The 22,129-nt window shown below is 40.1% G+C and overlaps 1 protein-coding gene across 5 annotated transcripts in view; it reads right to left on the bottom strand.

The window, feature by feature from the left end:
* Window positions 1-689: 689 nt before the first annotated feature.
* Window positions 690-22,129, bottom strand: part of UIMC1 (ubiquitin interaction motif containing 1) — a 137,403-nt gene continuing 115,963 nt past the window's right edge. For 4 of the 5 annotated variants that reach the window (XM_075856623.1, XM_075856625.1, XM_075856628.1 and 1 more), the window contains exons 13-14: window positions 11,128-11,164; window positions 690-2,669 (exon numbers count right to left, since the gene is read on the bottom strand). In XM_075856623.1, coding sequence (XP_075712738.1) covers window positions 2,483-2,669; window positions 11,128-11,164 — 224 coding nt within the window. In that variant the 3' untranslated portion in view covers window positions 690-2,482. The remainder of the gene's footprint in view (window positions 2,670-11,127; window positions 11,165-22,129) is intronic. The other variant, XR_012882368.1, reaches the window with a different exon arrangement.

Here is a 22,129-nt window from a genome sequence, read left to right as displayed (position 1 = left end):
AATGACAAATGCGGCAATTCTGTATACTTTTTTTTCTTCTTCACATAAAACATTTTTCATTGCATAAAAGGCGTTTTTACTTGGATTTTTATTTTTTATACTTCAAAACACTTTATTTTAAGAATATTTTTTAGTACCATAAGGAAACTTTAGTATGCAATCCATTAATTTTTATGTAATTCAGTGTATTATGCCTGCCGTTCAGTAGTCTGATAGGCAGCCTATATGGCCCTGCCTCTGGCAGAGCCTAATTGGCTTATGTCCGTGAAAGACATTGGGGTCTTTGTAAGGGCCCCTGCTGCCACAGCAACCCATCGGCACCCTGGGATCACGTTGTGAGTTGTCGATAAGCTGACACCCTCCCCTACCTCTATCAAAATCCTTAGATGACACAGGACAAGATGAGAAAGGGTAAAAAGTTACTCAGTTCAAGCATCTTTTGAATGAGCTTATCATCATATCATCAATGTTATTGATAGAATATGCTTGGTAGTTTCTGAGAAGCTAACTCAACAGTGATAACCAATATTGTTGCACTTCTACATAGGAAATTCAGCTCTCCTTTGTAGATCAAAAATACTGCGGTGGAGGTCAGTGCATGGTGGTATCCAGAGCAAATAACCTCCAAATAATAGAAAATACAACGAAAATCCAGCACTCAAAACCAATCCATTGAATAAAACTTGACTTTTAATGTCTACATGTTAAAATCCACAGTCACAGCAGCCATAACATATTGTATAATAAAGGTTGTTTTATGTGTTTCAGGCAAACCCCTAATCATAGCATACATTTGCTAGCGATGCCATTCCTCTTGAAAGGTCTTGGGAAAATCAGCCAATGAAATCACAGTTGTTTCCACACGCACACAGACAGACAGACAGACACACACATTAATAATTGGTTCTCAGGAATAAATCCTATAATAAACACAGTTGTTGTTGCTAGTTATTAATCAGTTCGTTTTAGCGGTCAACCCACTATATTAGAATGTATCCATCGTATCGTTCAAGAATATTGCAATATGACATCTTGTCTCACATTTAAACCCCTTGGGACTCTTGATTCCAGGTTAAATATCCAATATGTTTCCCTTTTAAGGAGTTTCCTCCCATGGTCACCACCTCTTTTCGACCTATATATTTTGCCCATAAAATGATGACATATTTTCGTTGTGTACTTGGTCAAAGTGTATCGATACCATGGATACACCCATGGCTCAATGCAGTATCTCTACAAGTAAATAAAACAATTACCAAACCTTGGTAATCACTGTTCCTTCTAAGACGTGGGCTCTGGAAATCAGTGTTAAAAATCATATTATAACCTATCCACAGGGGGTCCCGAACCCTCAGATCCTCCTCACTGCTCGACCGCAGAGAGGAGGACATTGAATGGAGCAGCGGTCGAGCATGCGTGCTATAGCTACATTCAAAGTCTACGTTTTCATCATTCTCATAGACAGTAAATGGAGCGACGGGTGCATGCTCGTCCGCCACTCCATTCAAGCTTACCTCACTTCGGGTTGGTGGTTTGGGACCCAGGTTCTTAGGATCGGTGGGGGTCCCAGCTATCAGAAAACTATCACCTATCCTGTAGGTAGGTGAAAATTTATGATTTTAAGAAAACCCCTTTTAACATTTCACATCCTATAGACTGGTATATCTGTTATTGGGGTCATTGAACTCTTTAAAATATTGTTTTAACTCTGTCCTTTCCAGAGTGCACAGCTTAGAGGAAACACTGTTGGTAACTGCTCTTACTTCTGATTTACTAATTTATGATTATTTTTACAAGTCCTATTTAACCGAACAGGAGCCAACTTTAGCAGGTAAGTGACTATATTTTTTTACATACAATTACGGAAGTAGTAAAATACACACAATGGTGAAAATAACTCACTAGCATTTTATTCTGTTTCATCCAAACTAATATGTAGAGTGACATCTTTTCAACAGAAAATATAAACTTCATTATTGACCATAAGGAAATAAAATATCACCATAAATTATATATTTACAATTGCAGGCACTTTACCAGGAAATCTAATTCATTACATTATAATACACAATGAAAGCATTGAACTATTCACAAAATGTATAGCTACATTTGATGATGAAGACATATCATTTTGAGAAAAATGTTCTTTGTGTGTGTACTATTTAGGCCAAATGCACACGACCGTGTGTGCCGCCCGAGTCTTGTGGAAATATAGGACATGTTCTATCTTTCCACGGATTGGAAAGTCGGGTCCGTTTTCACAGACCCGATTCACCGACTACACTGAATGAGTCCGTGAAAACTATCGGGTGCTACTCGGATGCCGTGAAAAACAGCCCGAGTGGCACTCGGTCGTGTGGAACTTGGCCTTACAGAATTCAAATTGGATTTTACGGATAAAAAGTACAGCGTTATGGGTTACAGACTTTACACATGCGGACATTAAATATTTGGTCCTGAATCATAATATGAAGGGCTGTATTCACATCCTACGTCTCTTCCCTCGACGGCTGGCTCTTCTGCTGCTCGGCTGATGGCGGCTCAACTGTTTCTTGAAGTCAACAAGGCAATCTGTGGCTTCTGAGATTGATACAAATGATCTAATGGGGGAGTCACTAAGGATCAGATGCTCAGAACTAAAACTATTGCCATGTTCTTGTCTGGGAGGGCTGGACATATGGGTGGAAGAAGAATAAACGTTACACTTCTATATATATATATATACATAGGAAAAACATTTTTATATTTTGATATAAATATACAATTCCTAAGTTTCATACAAAATAGGAAAAAGCACTGGAGTATTTGCAAAAAAAATTTGCTACATTTTATTTCTGACCCAATATTAATCAAACTAATCAGCTTCTCTGCACAACATGCCAACTATTTTACCTGTGTGTTGTATTGTAATCTTATCAAAGGCAATTTTCTGCCTAAATCTGAAAAAAATATATGGCAAAAGCTAAAACGTTTGATGATTATTATATATTTTTTTTATGATGGGAGTCAATGCGCGCACGCCAACCTTTTAAGTTATGGATATATTCCATAACCAGAATATATATGCTTATTGTAATGATACTGACAGAATACCAGTCCAGCAAAAGCGTACCCACAACCAGACTTGGCGCAAGATGTCAGACTAGGCAAGAGGTGGAGAACAAACCCTGCCTACCAGGGGTAAATCGTGGCATTGCTGCCTGACAGGGAACTCAGGCAGGGGGAAATCTAGGAAAAAGTAAAGATACTGAGGGATCCTGCAGGAGAAAGGGTGAACTTGCTTTTACCTGGCAGCTGCTGGTAGGCGCAGTGGACAGGTAGATTAGTCAGACAAGCAGAGGTAATAACAAAGAGGTAATGTAAGTACAATGTAGTGAAACACAAGATAAATCAGGCAGTTCAAGGTCAAAACACTATAAATCAAATGAGGTAAAAAAAAAATCAGAATACAAGAGAATTGTCAGGGAAGCCAGGGTCAGACACCAAGTTAAACAAACAGATCTCACAGCAGACAAAAAACAAATGAGCTACAGGGTTAATCTCTGGCAAAGAGGTCCAGCACCAGGGGTGTTATATAGGAGGCTTAATTGGATAATTGAGAGTGACAGCTAAGCAAACCACTCAGACCAGCACTGAAAACAGGAAATGTGACACTTGTGTTATACATAGTGCATTCTCTGAAAGATTCAGCATGTAATCACATAACCCTTTACACAAGACACAAATCTAATTACAACCACAAGCAGGGACTTAAAATATATTTACATTACAACTCCATTTAGAGAACATCTCAGCAAATAAATATTATAGTAACAGACCCATATCTTTGACACCACAGAAATGACGCCCCTCCCGACGCACGTTTCGGCTAAGAAGCCTTAGTTTGGAGGTGGCGCATGGTTGTAACAAAAATTTAAAGATGCATGCAAGTAAGGGATTATTCAGACGAAGGTATAATACGTCTGTGCAACGCGTGTGATTTTCACGCGCCTCGCACGGACCTATGTTAGTCAATGGGGCCGTTGATTTTCATGCAGCATATGTCCGCTGCGTAAAACTCACGACATGTCCTATATTTGCCCGGTTTTCGCGCAGCACGTACCCATTGAAGTCATTGGGTGCGTGAAAACCGCGCACGGCACACAGAAGCACTTCCGTGTGACGCGTGTGATGCGCGCTACAGTAGTCAAAACTATGAATGAAAACAGAAAAGCACCACGTGTTTTTCTGTTTACAAACACACAGAGTGTCATAATGATGCCGGCTGCGTGAAAATCACGCAGCCACGCATCATATGCTGCTGACACACGGAGCTGTTATGGACCTTTTGCGCGTGCAATACGCTGCGTTGTTTGACCGTGCAAAACGCACACGCACATGTGAATCCGGCCTAGGGATGACAACCGTATTTAAGATAGAAAAAATAAATATATTTTTCTTCAGATAAAACTTGTGATATACATAGCATACACACATATATGCATTAGTGTGTAGTAGAAAAAGTCACCCAATATGCTGGAGTCCTCACGTGTACGATCGTCCGGTAGATGTTTCCTTATTCCGGATAGATCTGTGGAGAGGAATCCTGCAGAGGTTCACGTGAGAAGACAGATGAGGCGTCTGGTTGCGCCAAGTGCTGATGCCACCAATAAGGAAACATCTACCGGACGATTGTACACGTGAGGACTCCAGCACATTGGGTGACTTTTTCTACTACACACTAATGTATATATGTGTGTATGCTATGTAGATCACAAGTTTTATCTGAAGAAAAATATATTTATTTTTTCTATCTTAAAGAGGCTCTGTCACCAGATTTTGCAACCCCTATCTCGTATTGCAGCAGATCGGCGCTGCAATGTAGATTACAGTAACGTTTTTTTTTTAAAAAACGAGCATTTTTGGCCAAGTTATGACCATTTTTATATTTATGCAAATGAGCCTTTCTTAAGTACAACTGGGCGTGTTTAAAGTTATGTACAACTGGGCGTGTATTATGTGCGTACATCGGGGCGTTTTTACTTGTTTTACTAGCTGGGCGTTGTGAATGGGAGTGTATGATGCTGACGAATCAGCATCATCCACTTCTCTTCGTTAACACCCAGCTTCTGGCAGTGCACAGACACAGCGTGTTCTCGAGAGATCACGCTGTAACGTCACTTCCTGCCCCAGGTCCTGCATCGTGTTGGACGAGCGAGGACACATCGGCACCAGGCGACAGAGGCTACATCGACTTACCTGCAAACGCCGATGCTGCTGCAGAATCAACTGTAGCCTGGTGCCAATGTGTCCTCGCTCGTCCGACACGATGCAGGACCTGGGGAAGGAAGTGACGTCACAGCGTGATCTCTCGAGAACACGCTGTGTGTCTGTGCACTGCCAGAAGCTGGGTGTTAACGAAGAGAAGTGGATGATGCTGATTCGTCAGCATCATACACTTCTATTCACAACGCCCAGCTAGTAAAACAAGTAAAAACGCCCAGATGTACACACATAATACACGCCCACTTGGACATAACTTTAAACACGCCCAGTTGTACTTAAGAAAGGCTCATTTGCATAAATATAAAAATGGTCATAACTTGGCCAAAAATGCTCGTTTTTGAAAAAAAACAAACTTTACTGTTATCTACACTGCAGCGCCGATCTGCTGAAATACGAGATAGGGGTTTGAAAATCTGGTGACAGAGCCTCTTTAAATATGGTTGTCAGCCTTACTTGCGTGCACCTTTACATTTTTGGCCATAGAAAGACTTTGAAAGAGTCTTTCCTGCACGCCTACACCCATATGCGAAATTAGGTCTATCTATATCTTTCCTTATAGCATGGTTGTAACAACCCACTATTTATACATCCTTAGGCCAATAGAATTCTTTATGACTCAAGTGTTTCAATACATTATAAATCAAAAGGAAAATTCTACACAGCGCTGTGCATACCATGTATAGGTCATCCATCCTCCAAGCCTTGTCCCCATGCATTGCGTGTATGTTACATAATACCTAAATCAGCCGTACATCACTACGCTGATACTGGCTTGGGGATGGGGTTGGTAGGGACGCGGACGCATTCGCACAAGATTCTAAGACAATGAAATTAAGCGAATACACATAGCTCATGAAGTATGAGTATCGGCTGAAAGATGTCATACCTGAACGTATAGTATCTAAATTTCAATGACATAAATGTAGGTGTATATACATGTTAGCATATAATGAAAAAAATATAATAATGCTAAATAAACGTGAATAATTAAATATATATCAATAATAATAATGTGTTACTGTATGTTCAAATAACCTGGTAATGCCGTTCCTGTTCCTTGTTGTGACACTCAACCTATTTTTAAATATAAACTAAGAAAGGGAAATGGTTTTAAACCATACCTAATAGAGATCCCAAAATATGCAACGAATATATAGCACGGTGCCGTTTCGGAAAACAGATATACAAAACAAGAAAAAGAAAAAATTCCAGAAACCAAAGAGGCACTCTTTGGGATAATATGAATTATATATAAATTGTATTAAATTCTATAAAAAAGATTCTTTCTTTAAATATAAATTTATAGAAAAAAGGAACATTTGGATAGAACTACTTTTTCCAAACAGGATGTATACAATTATTTTATTAAAATATCTCCTGGCCAGGATACAAACACGTATACTTATGACATTGCTTCCATTCATTTATCCCTCTCCATAAACGATAAATTACATGTGTCATGAAATATAATTTGAAAGGAGTTTCAAAAAACCGCTGGTCTCAGTTCACACTTGCATTTTTTAAATTTTTATATATTTCAATCAGGAGCTGGCAAGAACAATTCATCTGATATGATGAAAATCACAAATATGACCGGGATGGAAAATAATACTTTGTGACCTATTGTTGGTATATAATATGATTATGTATATATATGTGTATCTCCTTATATATTTGTCTGATTGAATATTCATGATAATTTTTAAAATAGGGAAAGATATACATGACCTTATGTTTTAATACTAATTCTTACAATAGAAACAATATTTCTTTGTATAATTAAAAAATTTGGGACTTGTCCCCTTTAAGCTCGGGACTATAAAAGATGCCAGACCCTATTGCATCTATGGAATGGCTACGAGAAAATCTCGGTCAGGGATGAAACGCGTCAGCTGATTAATCAATGTGATCTCGGCAGGTAGTGACGTCAACCATGCCTTGCAATCTCCGGCGGTGATGAAGCACCACATGGAAAACAGCATAGTACAGACCGGACTGGTCTACAAACATACCATCATTCACCCTTGCTCCTGAGGATAGGACGCAATTTAAAGGAAAGAATCTCAAGTGTATTCCAAACCCATTTGGGTAAAATCTACGAACAGATGAGTATAAAATGGATACAAAATTAACATTTCAGTCTATATTCTGATTACCATCATATCAGATGAATTGTTCTTGCCAGCTCCTGATTGAAATATATAAATATGAAAAAAACACAAGTGTGAACTGAGACCAGCGGTTTTTTGAAACGAAGTAAAAAGCTTTTGCTAAATTTCTGATACATGTAATTTATCGTTTATGGAGAGGGATAAATGAATGGAAGCAATGTCATAAGTATATGTGTTTGTATCCTGGCCAGGAGATATTTTAATTAAATAATTATATACATCCTGTTTGGAAAAAGTAGTTCTATCCAAACGTTCCTTTTTTCTATAAATTTATATTTAACCCCTTAATGACCAGCCTATTTTAGACCTTAAAGGGAACCTGTCACCAGCATTTCACCTATTGAGCTTTACTTATCCCTCACTGGCTGCTGCTATCAAAAGTTCATTGCCGTTATCCCCTCTCCTAAACTCCTCCTCCGACTGTAAATAACGGTCGGCAAACATTTTGCGCCTTTTATCATAATAATCCGGTGTCCCTTTGTGCGCACACACCAGAAGAGGACATCAGTGCATAAGCGTGGGATTTTGTGTGCTGGGGGAAGGCGAGGAGCTGTCCATCAAAAGTAAGGAGGCGGGAAAAACTTGGAAAGACTTGAGGAATGAAGATTTGACTCTTTTCAAATGAAGATCTGACTCTTTTATGCTCATTTGCATACAGTGTGGGAACACTAAAAAACTGAATACTAAAGCTACAGAGCCGACTAAGAAGACAATTATAGGTTATATAGAAATGATTTTTCACCCACTACCACCTGGTATTCCTGGTTTAATAGGTGAAATGCTGATGACAGGTTCCCTTTAAAGGAACAGTGTCATCACAAATTATTTTTTTATATGTTAAAGATGTTAGTGCTTTATTAAAAACGTTTATATTTATTTGTGTGTTTGTGTTTTACTTTTTCTTATTTTTACACTTTTTCTTCCCTATGGGGGCTGCCATTTTTTGTTCCATTTCTGTATGTGTCGATTAACGACACATACAGACATGGAATACGGCAGCCACAGTCCCATAGGGACTGCGAACGGCTCCCGTCCCATTCACTTGTGTGTACGGCGTCTGTGTGGGAACTGCGCATGCGCCGCTCCCACACAGTCCAATTTGAAATTGGCGCCGTCCGGCGCCATTTTCCTGTGGACCGGAAGTCGCGGCCGGACAGTAATATTACTACTTCCGGTCGCGGCTTCCGGACTTGTGCACTTGGACCAGCGGCAGCAGACGGAGCGGACGGGCCGGAGGGAGCCGCGGCGGCAGGAGCAGGTAAGAGATTTCAATGTATGTTCGTGTTTGTGTGTGTTTACTACTGTATGTAAACCTACTACACTGTGTGTTAGCTCAAAAAATGGCGACACACAGTGTAGGAGGTTACACCGTTCAAACCCCTCGTTTATCCCGGCACTAGCCAGGATAAAGGAGGGGGGGGATGCTGAGAGCTCACTAGAGCGAGGGCTTTTTACCCAATTTTGCAATGCTGCAATTTTGGGAATAGCTCCATCTAGTGACCAGAAATGGGTAATATTATAAATTAGAATTAATTTATAATATTTCCTGACTCGTGAAAAAAATAAAAAAAATTTGAACAATGTTTAATCACCCACACACTAAATGTTTAATTAAAAAAAACAAAACATGTTTTTCTGGCAACACATTCCCTTTAATGACCAAGCTATTTTTTAAGTTTTTCAATCGTCGCATTCCAAGAGCTATAACCTTTTTATTTTTGCATCGACATAGCTGTATAAGGTCTTGTTTTTTGCGGGACAAGTTGTATTTTTTAATAGCACCATTTTGAGGTACATATTTATTGATTAACCTTTATTAACTTTTTTTTGGGGGGATAGAAAAAAATCTGAAATTTCGCCACTCTTTTTTGCGTCCTAAATCTACGCCGTTTACCGTGTGGTATAAATAACACAATAAGTTTATTCAGCGGGTTGTTACGATTGCAACGATACCAAACTTGTATAGTTTTTGTATGTTTTACTACTTTTACACAGTAAAAACGCTTTTTTTTCGAAATTATTTGTTTTTGTGTCTCCATATTTGAAGAGCCGTAACGTTTTTATTTTTTCGCCGATGCAGTTGTATGAGGGCTTTTTTTTTGCGGGAAGACTTGTAGTTTTTATTGGTACCATTTTGGAGTAGATGTGACTTTTTGATCACTTTTTATCAAATTTTTTTAAAGTCAGGATTCACAGAAAACAGCAATTTTTCCGTCGTTTTTAATTTAATTTTTTTACGGCGTTCACCGTGCGGGTTAAGTAATGTAATAGCTTTATAGTCGGGGTCGTTACGGATGCGGCGATACCAAATATGTGTAACTTTTTAACTTTATTTAGTTTTTTTAATAGTAAAGCAGTTTGTAAGGGGAAAAAGTGTGTTTTTCATTTTTTTTAAATTAACTTTATTAAACTTTTTTACTAGTCCCACTAGGGGACTTTAATATGCGATGGTCCGATCGATATTATAACACACTGCAATACTTTTGTATTGCAGTGTATTACTGCCTGTCCGTTTAAAACGGACAGACATCTGCTAGGTTATGCCTGCGGCATGATCTAGCAGGCATTCATTACAGGCAGACCTGGGGGCCTTTATTAGGCCCCCGGCTGCCATGGGAGACTGACACTCGGTGATCTTATCGCCGGGTGCTGGTGGGATGAGCGGGAGCTCCCTCCCTCTCTCCAAAACCACTCAGATGCGGCGCTCGCTATTGAGCACCGCATCTGAGGGGTTAAACGGGTGAGATCGATGCTAATATCGATCTCACCCGGCAGAGCAGGGACGCTGCCAGCCCTCAGCTGCCTCTGGCAGCTGAGAGCAGGGAGATTTGACGGCTCCCTGCTCTGTTTACTTATTCCGATAAAGCAACGTAAAAAGTCTATGGCATCGGAATAAGGCCCGTTAGTGACCGACGTAAAAAGACTATGTGCCGGTCACTAACAGGTTAAAGAAAGAATATTTTTTATAGAATCTAATAACATTTATATATAATTCATATTATCCCAAAGAGTGACTGTTTGGTTTCTGGAATTTTTTATTTTTCTTGTTTTGTATATTTTTAAATATACTGTATTTATCAGGATGCAATTAATAAACATTTTTATTTATAAGATTTAGGCATTTTAGCACTTATTTCTCTATTTGTAGAACTTAAAAAATTATAACCATAAGGGCTTGTAGAGACAAAGTAATTGCTGCAGAAAATTTCTGCAATTCCATTGAAAGTCAAAGGCTTTCCGCTGTGGCAAAAACGCACCATTTCCTGCGGTTTTTGCGGCAGAAAATGGTGTGTAAATTGTTGGGTTTTTCTAAATGTTAGAAGATGGAGACATCTCCTATGAAAAACGCAGCAATTCTGCCCACTTTCCGTAGCAGGAATATTACACAGCGCAGGTCAATTTGGGCTCGGAAATTTTACGCAGCGTGTGAATAAGATCTGTTAAATCTCATCCACTATGTTCATACTATATTCTGATGCATTTTTTCCAGCCGAAATTCCAGCCAGAAAAAACGCGGCAATTCCAGAGCGTGTGGACGAGCCCTAAGATGGATGTTCACATCACTATCCTACATTTATATTGATCAAACTAGTAATAAAGTACAGCAAGGACAGATCAACGATAATTGATAATATGGTCATATTTGCGTTATCACCAACAAAAAACTGTGTTTCACCAGGACACGACTTACCTCATATAAGCAGGTTCTGAAGCATTAGTGTTGGCCTCTGTAAAACAAAACAAAAGCATAAAATTTAAATGTCAGACATTATCAGTCCCACGTCTGCTTAAATTGTCACTTTTAGGCCGGATTTACACGAGCGTGTGCATTTTGCTCGCGCAAAAAACGTGGCGTTTTGTGCGAGCAAAAGGTACTTAACAGCTCCGTGTGTCAGCCCCGTATGATGCGTGACTGCGTGATTTTCGCGCAGCTGCCATCATTATGACACTCTGTATGTTTGTAAAGAGAAAAGCACGTGGTGCTTTTCTGTTGTTAATCATACTTTTTACTGCTGTTGCGCGAATCACGCGCGTCACACGGAAGTGCTTCCGTGTGCTGCGCGTGATTTTCACGCACCCATTGACTTCAATGGAAGCGTGATGCGCGAACAACGCACAAATATAGGACATGTCGTGAGTTTTACGCAGCGGACACACGCTGCTTGAAACTCACGGACAGTCTGCACGGCCCCATAGACTAACATAGGTCCGTGCGAGGCGTGTGAAAATCACGCGCGTTGCACGGACGTATTACACGTTCGTCTAAATAAGCCCTTATATATACTTGTAAATCACACAATATTCAGGCTGTATATAAAATTACGTGGATAGAAAATTATTACTTGATAAATAGCACAGGGATTAGAATATAGAGTTAAATATTGTAAATGCCTAATACAATAGAATTATTTTATCTCATATTAATAGGACATAACTGCTGGTTTATAAAATATTCTAGATTATGGAATGGTCCAAGCTACTTGAACCTTTTTGGGAAGATTCAAAATGCAAACATACAATATTCTACTATTACACCCACAATTGGGTTATTTCTGCTTCTGGTCTGTGACACTCTTGATTATCTTGCCATTCTGTACCAGAAACAAGAGTTAGATTATCAGAATTTCTGGACACTTGTACGCCATTTATAGGAATTTTACAGTATATACAGTGAAGGAAATAAGTATTTGATCCCTTGCTGATTTTGTAAGTTTGCCCACTGTCAAAGTCATGAACAGTCTAGAATTTTTAGGGTAGGTTAATTTTACCAGTGAGAGATAGATTATATAAAAAAAAAAAGAAGAAAATCACATTGTCAAAATTATATATATTTATTTGCATTGTGCACAGAGAAATAAGTATTTGATCCCCTACCAACCATTAAGGGTTCAGCCTCCTCCAGACCAGTTACACGCTCCAAATCAACTTGGTGCCTGCGTTAAAGACAGCTGTCTTAAATGGTCACCTGTATAAAAGACTCCTGTCCACAGACTCAATTAATCAGTCTGACTCTAACCTCTACAACATGGGCGAGACCAAAGAGCTTTCTAAGGATGTCAGGGACAAGATCATAGACCTGCACAAGGCTAGAATGGGCTACAAAACCATAAGTAAGACGCTGGGTGAGAAGGAGACAACTGTTGGTGCAATAGTAAGAAAATGGAAGACATACAAAATGACTGTCAATCGACATCGATCTGGGGCTCCATGCAAAATCTCACCTCGTGGGGTATCCTTGATCCTGAGGAAGGTGAGAGCTCAGCCGAAAACTACACGGGGGGAACTTGTTAATGATCTCAAGGCAGCTGGGACCACAGTCACCAAGAAAACCATTGGTAACACATTACGCCGTAATGGATTAAAATCCTGCAGTGCCCGCAAGGTCCCCCTGCTCAAGAAGGCACATGTACAGGCCCGTCTGAAGTTTGCAAATGAACATCTGGATGATTCTGAGAGTGATTGGGAGAAGGTGCTGTGGTCAGATGAGACTAAAATTGAGCTCTTTGGCATTAACTCAACTTGATGTGTTTGGAGGAAGAGAAATGCTGCCTATGACCCAAAGAACATCGTCTCCACTGTCAAGCATGGAGGTGGAAACATTATGTTTTGGGGGTGTTTCTCTGCTAAGGGCACAGGACTACTTCACCACATCAATGGGAGAATGGATGGAGCCATGTACCGTCAAATCCTGAGTGACAACCTCCTTCCCTCTACCAGGACATTAAAAATGGCTCGTGGCTGGGTTTTCCAGCACGATAATGACCCGAAACATACAGCCAAGGCAACAAAGGAGTGACTCAAAAAGAAGCACATTAAGGTCATGGAGTGGCCTAGCCAGTCTCCAGACCTTAATCCCATCGAAAACTTATGGAGGGAGCTGAAGATCCGAGTTGCCAAGCGACAGCCTCGAAATCGTAATGATTTATAGATGATCTGCAAAGAGGAGTGGGCCAAAAATCCATCTAACATGTGTGCAAACCTCATCATCAACTACAAAAAACGTCTGACTGCTGTGCTTGCCAACAAGGGTTTTGCCACCAAGTATTAAGTCTTGTTTGCCAAAGGGATCAAATACTTATTTCTCTGTGCACAATGCAAATAAATATATATAATTTAGACTATGTGATTTTCAGTTTTTTGTTTTTTTTAATATAATCTATCTCTCACTGGTAAAATTAACCTAGCCTAAAAATGCTAGACTATTCATGTCTTTGACAGTGGGCAAACTTACAAAATCAGCAAGGGATCAAATACTTATTTCCTTCACTGTATGTATCACTCTCTTTAAGAAGAGTGCTACTGTAGTGGAATATAGAAGCATAGGCAGAATACAGGCTGACGTACTCCGTTTGCCGTCTGTTAAAATGATTTTCATTAAGAAGGAATTCACAGGGGAAATAGCTTGTAATGAGCGGATCTTTACTACATGCTCGTGGTCAAGGGTCTACAGAATCAACACAAGACAAGTAGTACACAGTGTCAATGCTTGGTTTGCTGTAAAATGAACAACAATAGTAAAAGTCTCATAGGGAGTCTCAAATATCCTTGACAATTCTCTGCATGCCAAGTTATGTTTTGATTGTGATGTAGAACATTTCCCTCGTGGATTTCTTGTCTGTTTTTCATCAATTTGAACAATTTAAGAGCAAAACTGCTATTTAAACCTATTTACATGGTACTGTACAATTCTTGATTTTGGGTTTTGTATCATGAATTCTAATCAACCAAGAAAATATAAATAAAGGATGGGATTAAGAGTTGTAATGGGATTAGCTCACGGACTTGCCTTCTTCTGGGATAGACGTATGCTTCAGGCACACCAATAACACAATAAATGCCAGTATGGTGCAACTGGCCTTAACCAGCTTTATTTGTTTCTCAAACGGTTGAAGAAAAAAACCCACGATACAAAACCAACACCAAGTTGTGAACTCTCTGCCCTTAGAACTCCTTTACGACCTCCCACCGTCTTTTGACGGCAGGCTGTGTATGTCCTCAGTCTACAACGACGTCTTTTGGCGTCGCTGTAGAAGGGGCTGATGAGTGCTCCTGTAAGCGGGAGCTGTAACTTACAGCTCCTGATCTTAGAGGAGCCTGCTGAATACAGCTGGGGTCGGAAAACATTTGGACCCCAGCTGTTTAACCCTGTGATCGCCGCGGTCCGTGACAAGATCAAAGGGAACTCCCCGCTTTGATCTCGTCATCGGAAACCCGGTGACGTGATCAAACACCGGGGGAATCCCTCTGCAGTCAGCCCTGGGGAATTAGAAAGGACCCTAGGGCTGTCTGTTCAGCTTGCCTGCTGTTAGGGCACACTATGTGCTGCCCTAACAGCAGCCTGTGTCATAGTGACACAGTATGATGTATTAACATACAGGAGTATGCTAATACATTACAAGTAAAAAATAAAGTTATAAATAAAGTTATCCCTTAATGGGATTAAAAAAAAAAAAACAGTAACAAAAATAAATAAAAAAGTTTTAAAATAAAAGCCATTATTTTGCATAACATATATTTTATTGCCCCTACACTAAATAAAAACAAAAAACCTTCACATATTAAGTATCCAAACAACCGTAATAACCTGAAGAATTAATCCAATGGGTTATTTAGAATGAAACGTGAACGGGATAAAAAATAAACAAGAAAAATTATGCAGAGAATCGCTTTTTCTTATATTTACGCCGTAAAAAAAAAAAAAGTTCTACCTCCAAACTAAGAAAAAAAAAATACAATATCTCCCGCATAGAACAAAGCCTCATACGGCCACGTCAATGAAAAAATACAAAAGTTATGGCTGCCGAAATGCAGAGAGGTAGAAACTGAAAAATGTAGCTGGTCATGAAGACCTTTTTAGGCCCGGCACATCTCAGCTTTGCAGCAAAATAGACACTATCAACCCAAATACCTAAATGGAGTAGGAATCCACCCAACTCTCCCTACTGGTATAGCCAGGCCCTTTTAACCCCTTCGCGCTCAGGTCAGTACTATTACGTCGCGCTAAGTACATCGTTCGCGCTCAGGTCAGTAATAGTACTGACCTGAGTAAACACGGCGCCATTTAATCCCGGCGCGTGCTTGAGCTGTGATAACTGCTGTTTCTGACAGCACGCTATCACAGCTTAGTGTGCAGGGACCGATCGCGGTGGTCCCCGCCGATTAACCCCTTAGAAGCCGCGTTCAATAGCGATCGCGGCTTCTTAGGGGTTAAGCTGCCATCGCCGGCCTGCTACACGATAGCGGGCCGTGATGGCTACTATGGCAACCAGAATCCTAACAATGGACTCTGGCTACGCCATCGACGGAAGCCTAGTGGGTCCCGACAAAATCAGGACCCACTATGCTTGCTGTCAGCGAACAGCTGACAGCTCTAATACACTGCACTACGTATGTAGTGCAGTGTATTAGAATAGCGATCAGAGCCTCCTGCCCTCATGTCCCCTAGTGTGAAAAAGTAAAAAAAAGTTGTGTAAAAATAAGAAAATAAAAGATTTAAAAGTAATAAAAGTAAAAGTCCCCCTTTTTCCCTTATCAGTTCTTTATTATTAATAAAAATATATAAACAAATAAACTATACATAATTGGTATCGCCGCGTCCGTAACGTCCTGAACTACAAAACGATGTCGTTATTTATCCCGCGCGGTGAACGCCGTAAGAGAAAATAATAATAAACCGTACCACAATCACAATTGTTTGGTCACTTCATCTCCCAAAAAATGGAATAAAAAGAGATCAAAAAGTCGCATGTACCTAAAAATGGTACTGATCGAAACTACAGTTCGTTACGCAAAAAATAAGTCCTCTTTATTGATGGAAAAATAAAAAAGTTCTGCCTCTTAGAATAAGGTAACACAAAAAATAAATTATATTTTACAAAATGTATTTTATTGTGCAAACGCCATAAGACATAAAATAAAACTATAAACATCTGGTATCGCCGTAATCGTATCGCCCCGCAGAATAAAGTGAATATGTCATTTATAGCTGATCAAAAAGTCGCATGCACCCCAAGAAAACTACAATGGATTCCTCAAGGTCTCTAGTTTCCAAAAAGGGGTCACTTTTGGGGGGTTTCCACTGTTTTAGCACCACAAGACCTCTTCAAACCGGACATGGTGCCTAATAAATTAAATTAAATTAATTAAATGTCACCTCTACTTTGCTCTAAATTCCTGTGAAACACCTAAAGGGTTAATAAACTTTTTAAATGCTGTTGTGAATACTTTGAGGGGTCTAGTTTCTGAAATGCGGTGTTTGATAAGGGTGTCTAATATATAGGCCCCTCAAAGCAACTTCAGAACTGAGCTGGAAACTAAAAAATAAAATAAAAATGAGGCAATACTTCGCTTCTTACATTATACTCATAATGAGCCGTGCCCACCCCGAGATGACCCCAGTTTTGACCGTTTGTATAAACGGAGACCCCTATTAGACCATTTCAGTGCCCGGTTTTCCCAGCATTCACCCCCGAGAAGTGTATTTCTATAGATGAATCCCTGGTACATTTGAAAGGGAGGCTTCAATTCCGCGAGTACCTGCCGGGTAAGAGGGCAAGGTATGGCGTGAAGATGTATAAGCTGTGCGAGAGTGCATCAGGGTATACCTACAGATTTAGGATATATAAAGGGAAGGACACCAGTATTCAGCCCCCAGAATGCCCCCCCTTACTGGGAGTTAATACAAAAATTGTGTGGGATTTGGTGCACCCACTGCTGGACCAGGGTTACCACCTCTACCTGGATAATTTTTATACCAGCGTCCCACTCTTCAACTGCCTCGCTTCCAGAAGTCCTGCGGCATGCGGCACTGCTAGAAGAAACCTGAGAGGCCTCCCTAAGACTCTGCTTGGGCAAACACTCAGAAGGGGTGAGAGCAGGGCACAATCTAGCAGCAACATATTGTGTGTCAAGTACAAGACCAGGGAGATGCCACACCAGTACCCATGTACCTGTACGAGGTACCAGTACAGGGACCCCCAAACTAGACTGCATCCTGGACTACAATAGGTACATGGGAGGGGTGGACTTGTCAGATCAAGTCCTGAAGCCTTACAGTACTTCTGGAAGCGGGGCCACAGGCATCGTACCAGGGCAACACTTTTTAGGAGAAGTTCCCCAAACTGGCAAGAAGGGAAAAAGTCAAAAGAGGTGCAGAGTCTGCTATAAGAGGGGGATAAGGAAGGACACAATATATCAATGTGACGCGTGTCCCGAAAAACCAGAGCTCTGTATGAAAGAGTGTTTTAAAATTTATCATCCATCCCTTTATTTTTAATTTACCCCAGTTTTACTCGCTCTGATCCACTTCGCACAGCTTACCCCTCCTCATCTTTCCCCTCTGAGCCCTGCTGTGTGCCCAGGCAGCTGATAACAGCCACATGTAGGGTATTGCCGTACCCGGTAGAGCCAACATTACAGTTTATGAGGTGTGTATCTCCGGTGGCGCATGCTGGGCACAATATATCGGACACTGACTTGGCATATATGTATAGAAAATTGCAAATTTCACTCTGCACCAACTGCTGCACATTATCTTTTACACAATACCTGTGGGGTCAAAATGCTCACTACACCTCTAGATGAATGCCTTAAGGGGTGTAGATTTTAAAACAGGGTCACTTCTTGGGGGTTTTAACTGTACTGGTACCTTAGGGGCTTCTGCGTACAAGACTTAGCACCAGAAAAGCTCCAGTAGGCCAAATGGTGGTCCTTTCCTTCTGAGCCCTGTCGTGTGCCCAGGCAGCTAATAACAGCCACATGTAGGGTATTGCCGTACCCGGGAGAGCCCACATTACAGTTTATGGGTTGTATGTCTCCGGTGGCACATGCTGGGCACAATATATCGGACACTGACATGGCATATATATAGAAAATTGCAAATCTCACTCTGCACCATCTGCTGCGCATTATCTTTTACACAATACCTGTGGGGCCAAAATGCTCACTACACCTCTAGATGAATTCCTTAAGGGGTGTCGTTTTTAAAACGGGGTCACTTCTCGGGGGTTTCAACTGTACTGATACCTCAGGGGCTTCTGCACACACGACATAGCACCAGAAAATTCCCAGTAGGCCACATGGTGGTCCTTTCCTTCTGAGCCCTCCCATGGGCCCAAACGGCAGTTTATCACCACAAATAGGGTATTGCCACACTCAGGACAAATTGGGCAACAAAATGCGGTATTTTATTCCTTGTGAAAATAAGAAATTTTGAGCCAAAACTACCTCTTATTGGAAAAAATTAAAAAAAAATTAATTCACAGCCCAATTCAAATAAATTCTGTGAAAAAACTGTGGGGTCTAAATGGTCACAACACCCATAAATAAATTCTTTGAGGGGTGTAGTTTCCAAAATGGGGTGACTTCTGGTGGGTTTCCATTGCTTTGATACCTTTGGGGCTCTGCAAATGCGACATGGCACCCGAAAACCAATCCAGCAAAATCTGGGCTCCAAAGAACACATAGCGCTCCTTTCCTTCTGAGGCCTCCCATGGGCCCAAACGGCAGTTTATCACCACAAATGGGGTATTGCCGCACTCAGGATAAATTGGGCAACAAATTGGGGTATTTTATTCCTTGTGAAAATAAGAAATTTTGAGCCAAAACTACCTCTTATTGGAAAAAATTACATTTTTTTGAATTCACAGCCCAATTCAAATAAATTCTGTGAAAAAAACTGTGGAGTCTAAATGGTCACAACACCCATAAATGAATTCCTTGAGGGGTGTAGTTTCCAAAATGGGGTCACTTCTGGTGGGTTTCCATTGCTTTGATACCTTTGGGGCTCTGCAAATGCGACATGGCACCCGAAAACCAATCCAGCAAAATCTGGGCTCCAAAGAACACATAGCGCTCCTTTCCTTCTAATACCTCCCATGGGCCCAAACGGCAGTTTATGGCCACAAATAGGGTATTGCCGCACTCAGGACAAATTGGGCAACAAAATGGGGCATTTTGTTCCCTGTGAAAATAAGAAATTCTGATCAAAAATTACATCTTATTGGAAAAATTTTCATTCTTTTAATTTCACAGCCCAATTCAAATATGCGCTGTGAAAAAACTGTGAAAAAACTACGGGGTCAAAATGGTAACAATAACCATAAATCAATTCCTTGAGGGGTGCAGTTTCCAAAATGGGGTCAGTTTTGGGGGGATTCCTACTTATTTGGCACCTCAACACCTCTCCAAACCTGGCATGCTGCCTAAAATATATGCTAATAAAAAAGAAGCACCAAAATGCACTAGGTGCTTCTTTGCTTCTGGGGCTTGTGTTTTAGTCCACGAGCGCACTAGAGCCACATGTGGGACATTTCTAAAAACTGAAGAATCTGGACAATACATATTTAGTTGTGTTTCTCTGGTAAAACCTTCTTTGTTACAGAAAAAAAATAGAATAAAATTGAAATTCAGAAAGAAAAATGAAATGTGCAAATTTCACCTCCACTTTGCTTTAATTCCTGTGAAATGCCTGAAGGGTTAAAAAAAACTTTCTAAATGCTGTTTTTAATACTTTGAGGGGTCTAGTTTTTAAAATGGGGTGCTTTATGGGGGTTTCTAATATATAGGCCCCTCAAAGCCTCTTCAGAACTGAACAGGTACCTTAAAAAAAAGGCTTTTGAAATTTTCTTAAAAATATGAGAAATTGCTGTTTATGTTCTAAGCTTTGTAACGTCCAAGAAAAATAAAATAATGTTCAAAAAACGATGCCAATCTAAAGTAGACATATGGGAAATGTGAACTAGTAACTATTTTGGGTGGTATAACCGTCTGTTTTTCAAGCAGATGCATTTAAATTCTGAAAAATGCTATTTTTTCTAAATTTTCTCTAAATTTTGCAATTTTTCTCAAATAAAGACTGAATATATCGACCAAATTTTACCACAAACATGAAGCCCAAAGTGTCACGAGAAAACAATCTCGGAATCGCTTGGATAGGTTTAAGCATTCCGACGTTATTACCACATAAAGTGAAATATGTCAGATTTGAAAAATGGGCTCTGAGCCTTAAGGCCCAAACTAGGCTGCGTCCTTACGGGGTTAAAAATGTTTTACAAAAAACCCTTAGGGTATGTTCACATTCTGTGCAGAATTTTTTCACAGCATGTGGATGCGACTTTACAGAATAATCTGTCATATGTGTGTACAGTGGATATAACAAGTCTACACACTCCTTTTAAAACGCCAGGTTGTCATGTCAACAAAATCTGTACAAGATGAATCATTTCAGAACTTTTTCCACTTTGATCTGTACAATTCCATTGAAAAACAAACTGAAATAATTTAGAGGCGAAAAATATAAATAACAAAACTACAATAATCTGGTAGTTGGGGATGTGGTTTTTCTTCAGAATTAGCCAATCACATTTAAACTCATGTTAAATAGCAGTCAGTACACAGCTGACATTATTTAAAGTGATTCTGAGTAACCCCATATAAAAGTTCAGCTGTTCTATTATGCTTTTTCTGACATTTTCTTTGTTGCACGCGACAGCAAAAGCCATGGTCCGTAAAGAGCTTACAACACATCAAAGGGATCTGATTGTTGAAAGGCATCAGTCAGGAGAAGTGTACCAAAGAATTTCCAAGGCATCAGCTATACCATGGAACACAGTGAAGATAGTCATCAAGAAGTGCATTACATTTGGCACAATAGCGACATTACCAAAAACTGGACATCCTTCAAAACTTGATAAAAAGACAAGACGAAAATTGGTCCGAGAGGCTACCAAGAGGCCTACAGCAACATTAGAGGAGCTGCAGGACTTCCTGGCAGGTACTGGTTGTGTAGTACATGTGACAACAATCTCCTGTATTCTTCATATGTCTGGGCTGTGGGGTAGGGTAGCAAGACTGAAGCCTTTTCTAACAAAGAAAAACATCCAAGCCCAGCTATGTTTTGCAAAGACATGCATCAAGTCTGTCAAAAGCATGTAGGAAAACGTGTTATGGTCTCATGAGACCAAGGTTGAACTTTTTGGCCATAATTCCAAAAGTTATGTTTGGCGCAAAGCCAACACTTCACATCAACAAAAGAACACCATACCCACAGTGAAGCATGGAGGAGGCAGCTTTATGCTTTGGGGCTGTATATCTGCAGCTGGAACTTTAGTCAAGGTGGCGGGAATTATGAACAGTTCCAAATATCTGTTAATATTGGTACAAAACCTGTAGGCCTCTGTTAAGAAGCTGAAAATGAATTTCACCTTTCTGAACAACAACGACCCAAAGAAACAAAAGAATGGCTTCACCAGAAGAAGTTCAATGTTTTGGAATGGCCCAGCCAAAGACCAGACCTGAAACCCATTGAAAATCTGTGGGATGACCTGCAGAGGGCTGTACACAGGAGATGCCCTCACAATCTGACAGATTTGGAGCGCTTTTGCAAGGAAGAGTGGGCAACAATTGCCAAGTCAATATGTGCCATGCTGATAGACTTCTACCCAAAAAGACTGAATGCGGTCATAAAGTCAAAGGGTAATTAAAAAAAGTATTAGTTTAACCCCTTGAAGACACGGACAATTTTGGCCTTGAGGACAGAATTTTTTTCTATATTTCCCTCTTTGCATCCCGACGCTCATAACTTTTTTCTTTTTTGCGCTACGTAGTTGTATAAGACTTTGTTTTTTGCGGGACAAGTTGTACTTTATGTAGGTACCATTTTTTGGTACAAATACATTATCGTTTACTGTATA

This window comes from Rhinoderma darwinii, chromosome 3 (assembly GCF_050947455.1).
Source record: "Rhinoderma darwinii isolate aRhiDar2 chromosome 3, aRhiDar2.hap1, whole genome shotgun sequence".
Lineage (NCBI taxonomy): Eukaryota > Metazoa > Chordata > Amphibia > Anura > Rhinodermatidae > Rhinoderma > Rhinoderma darwinii.
Note: the sequence above shows the minus strand (reverse complement) of the source record. Positions and strands in the feature narration are given on the sequence as shown.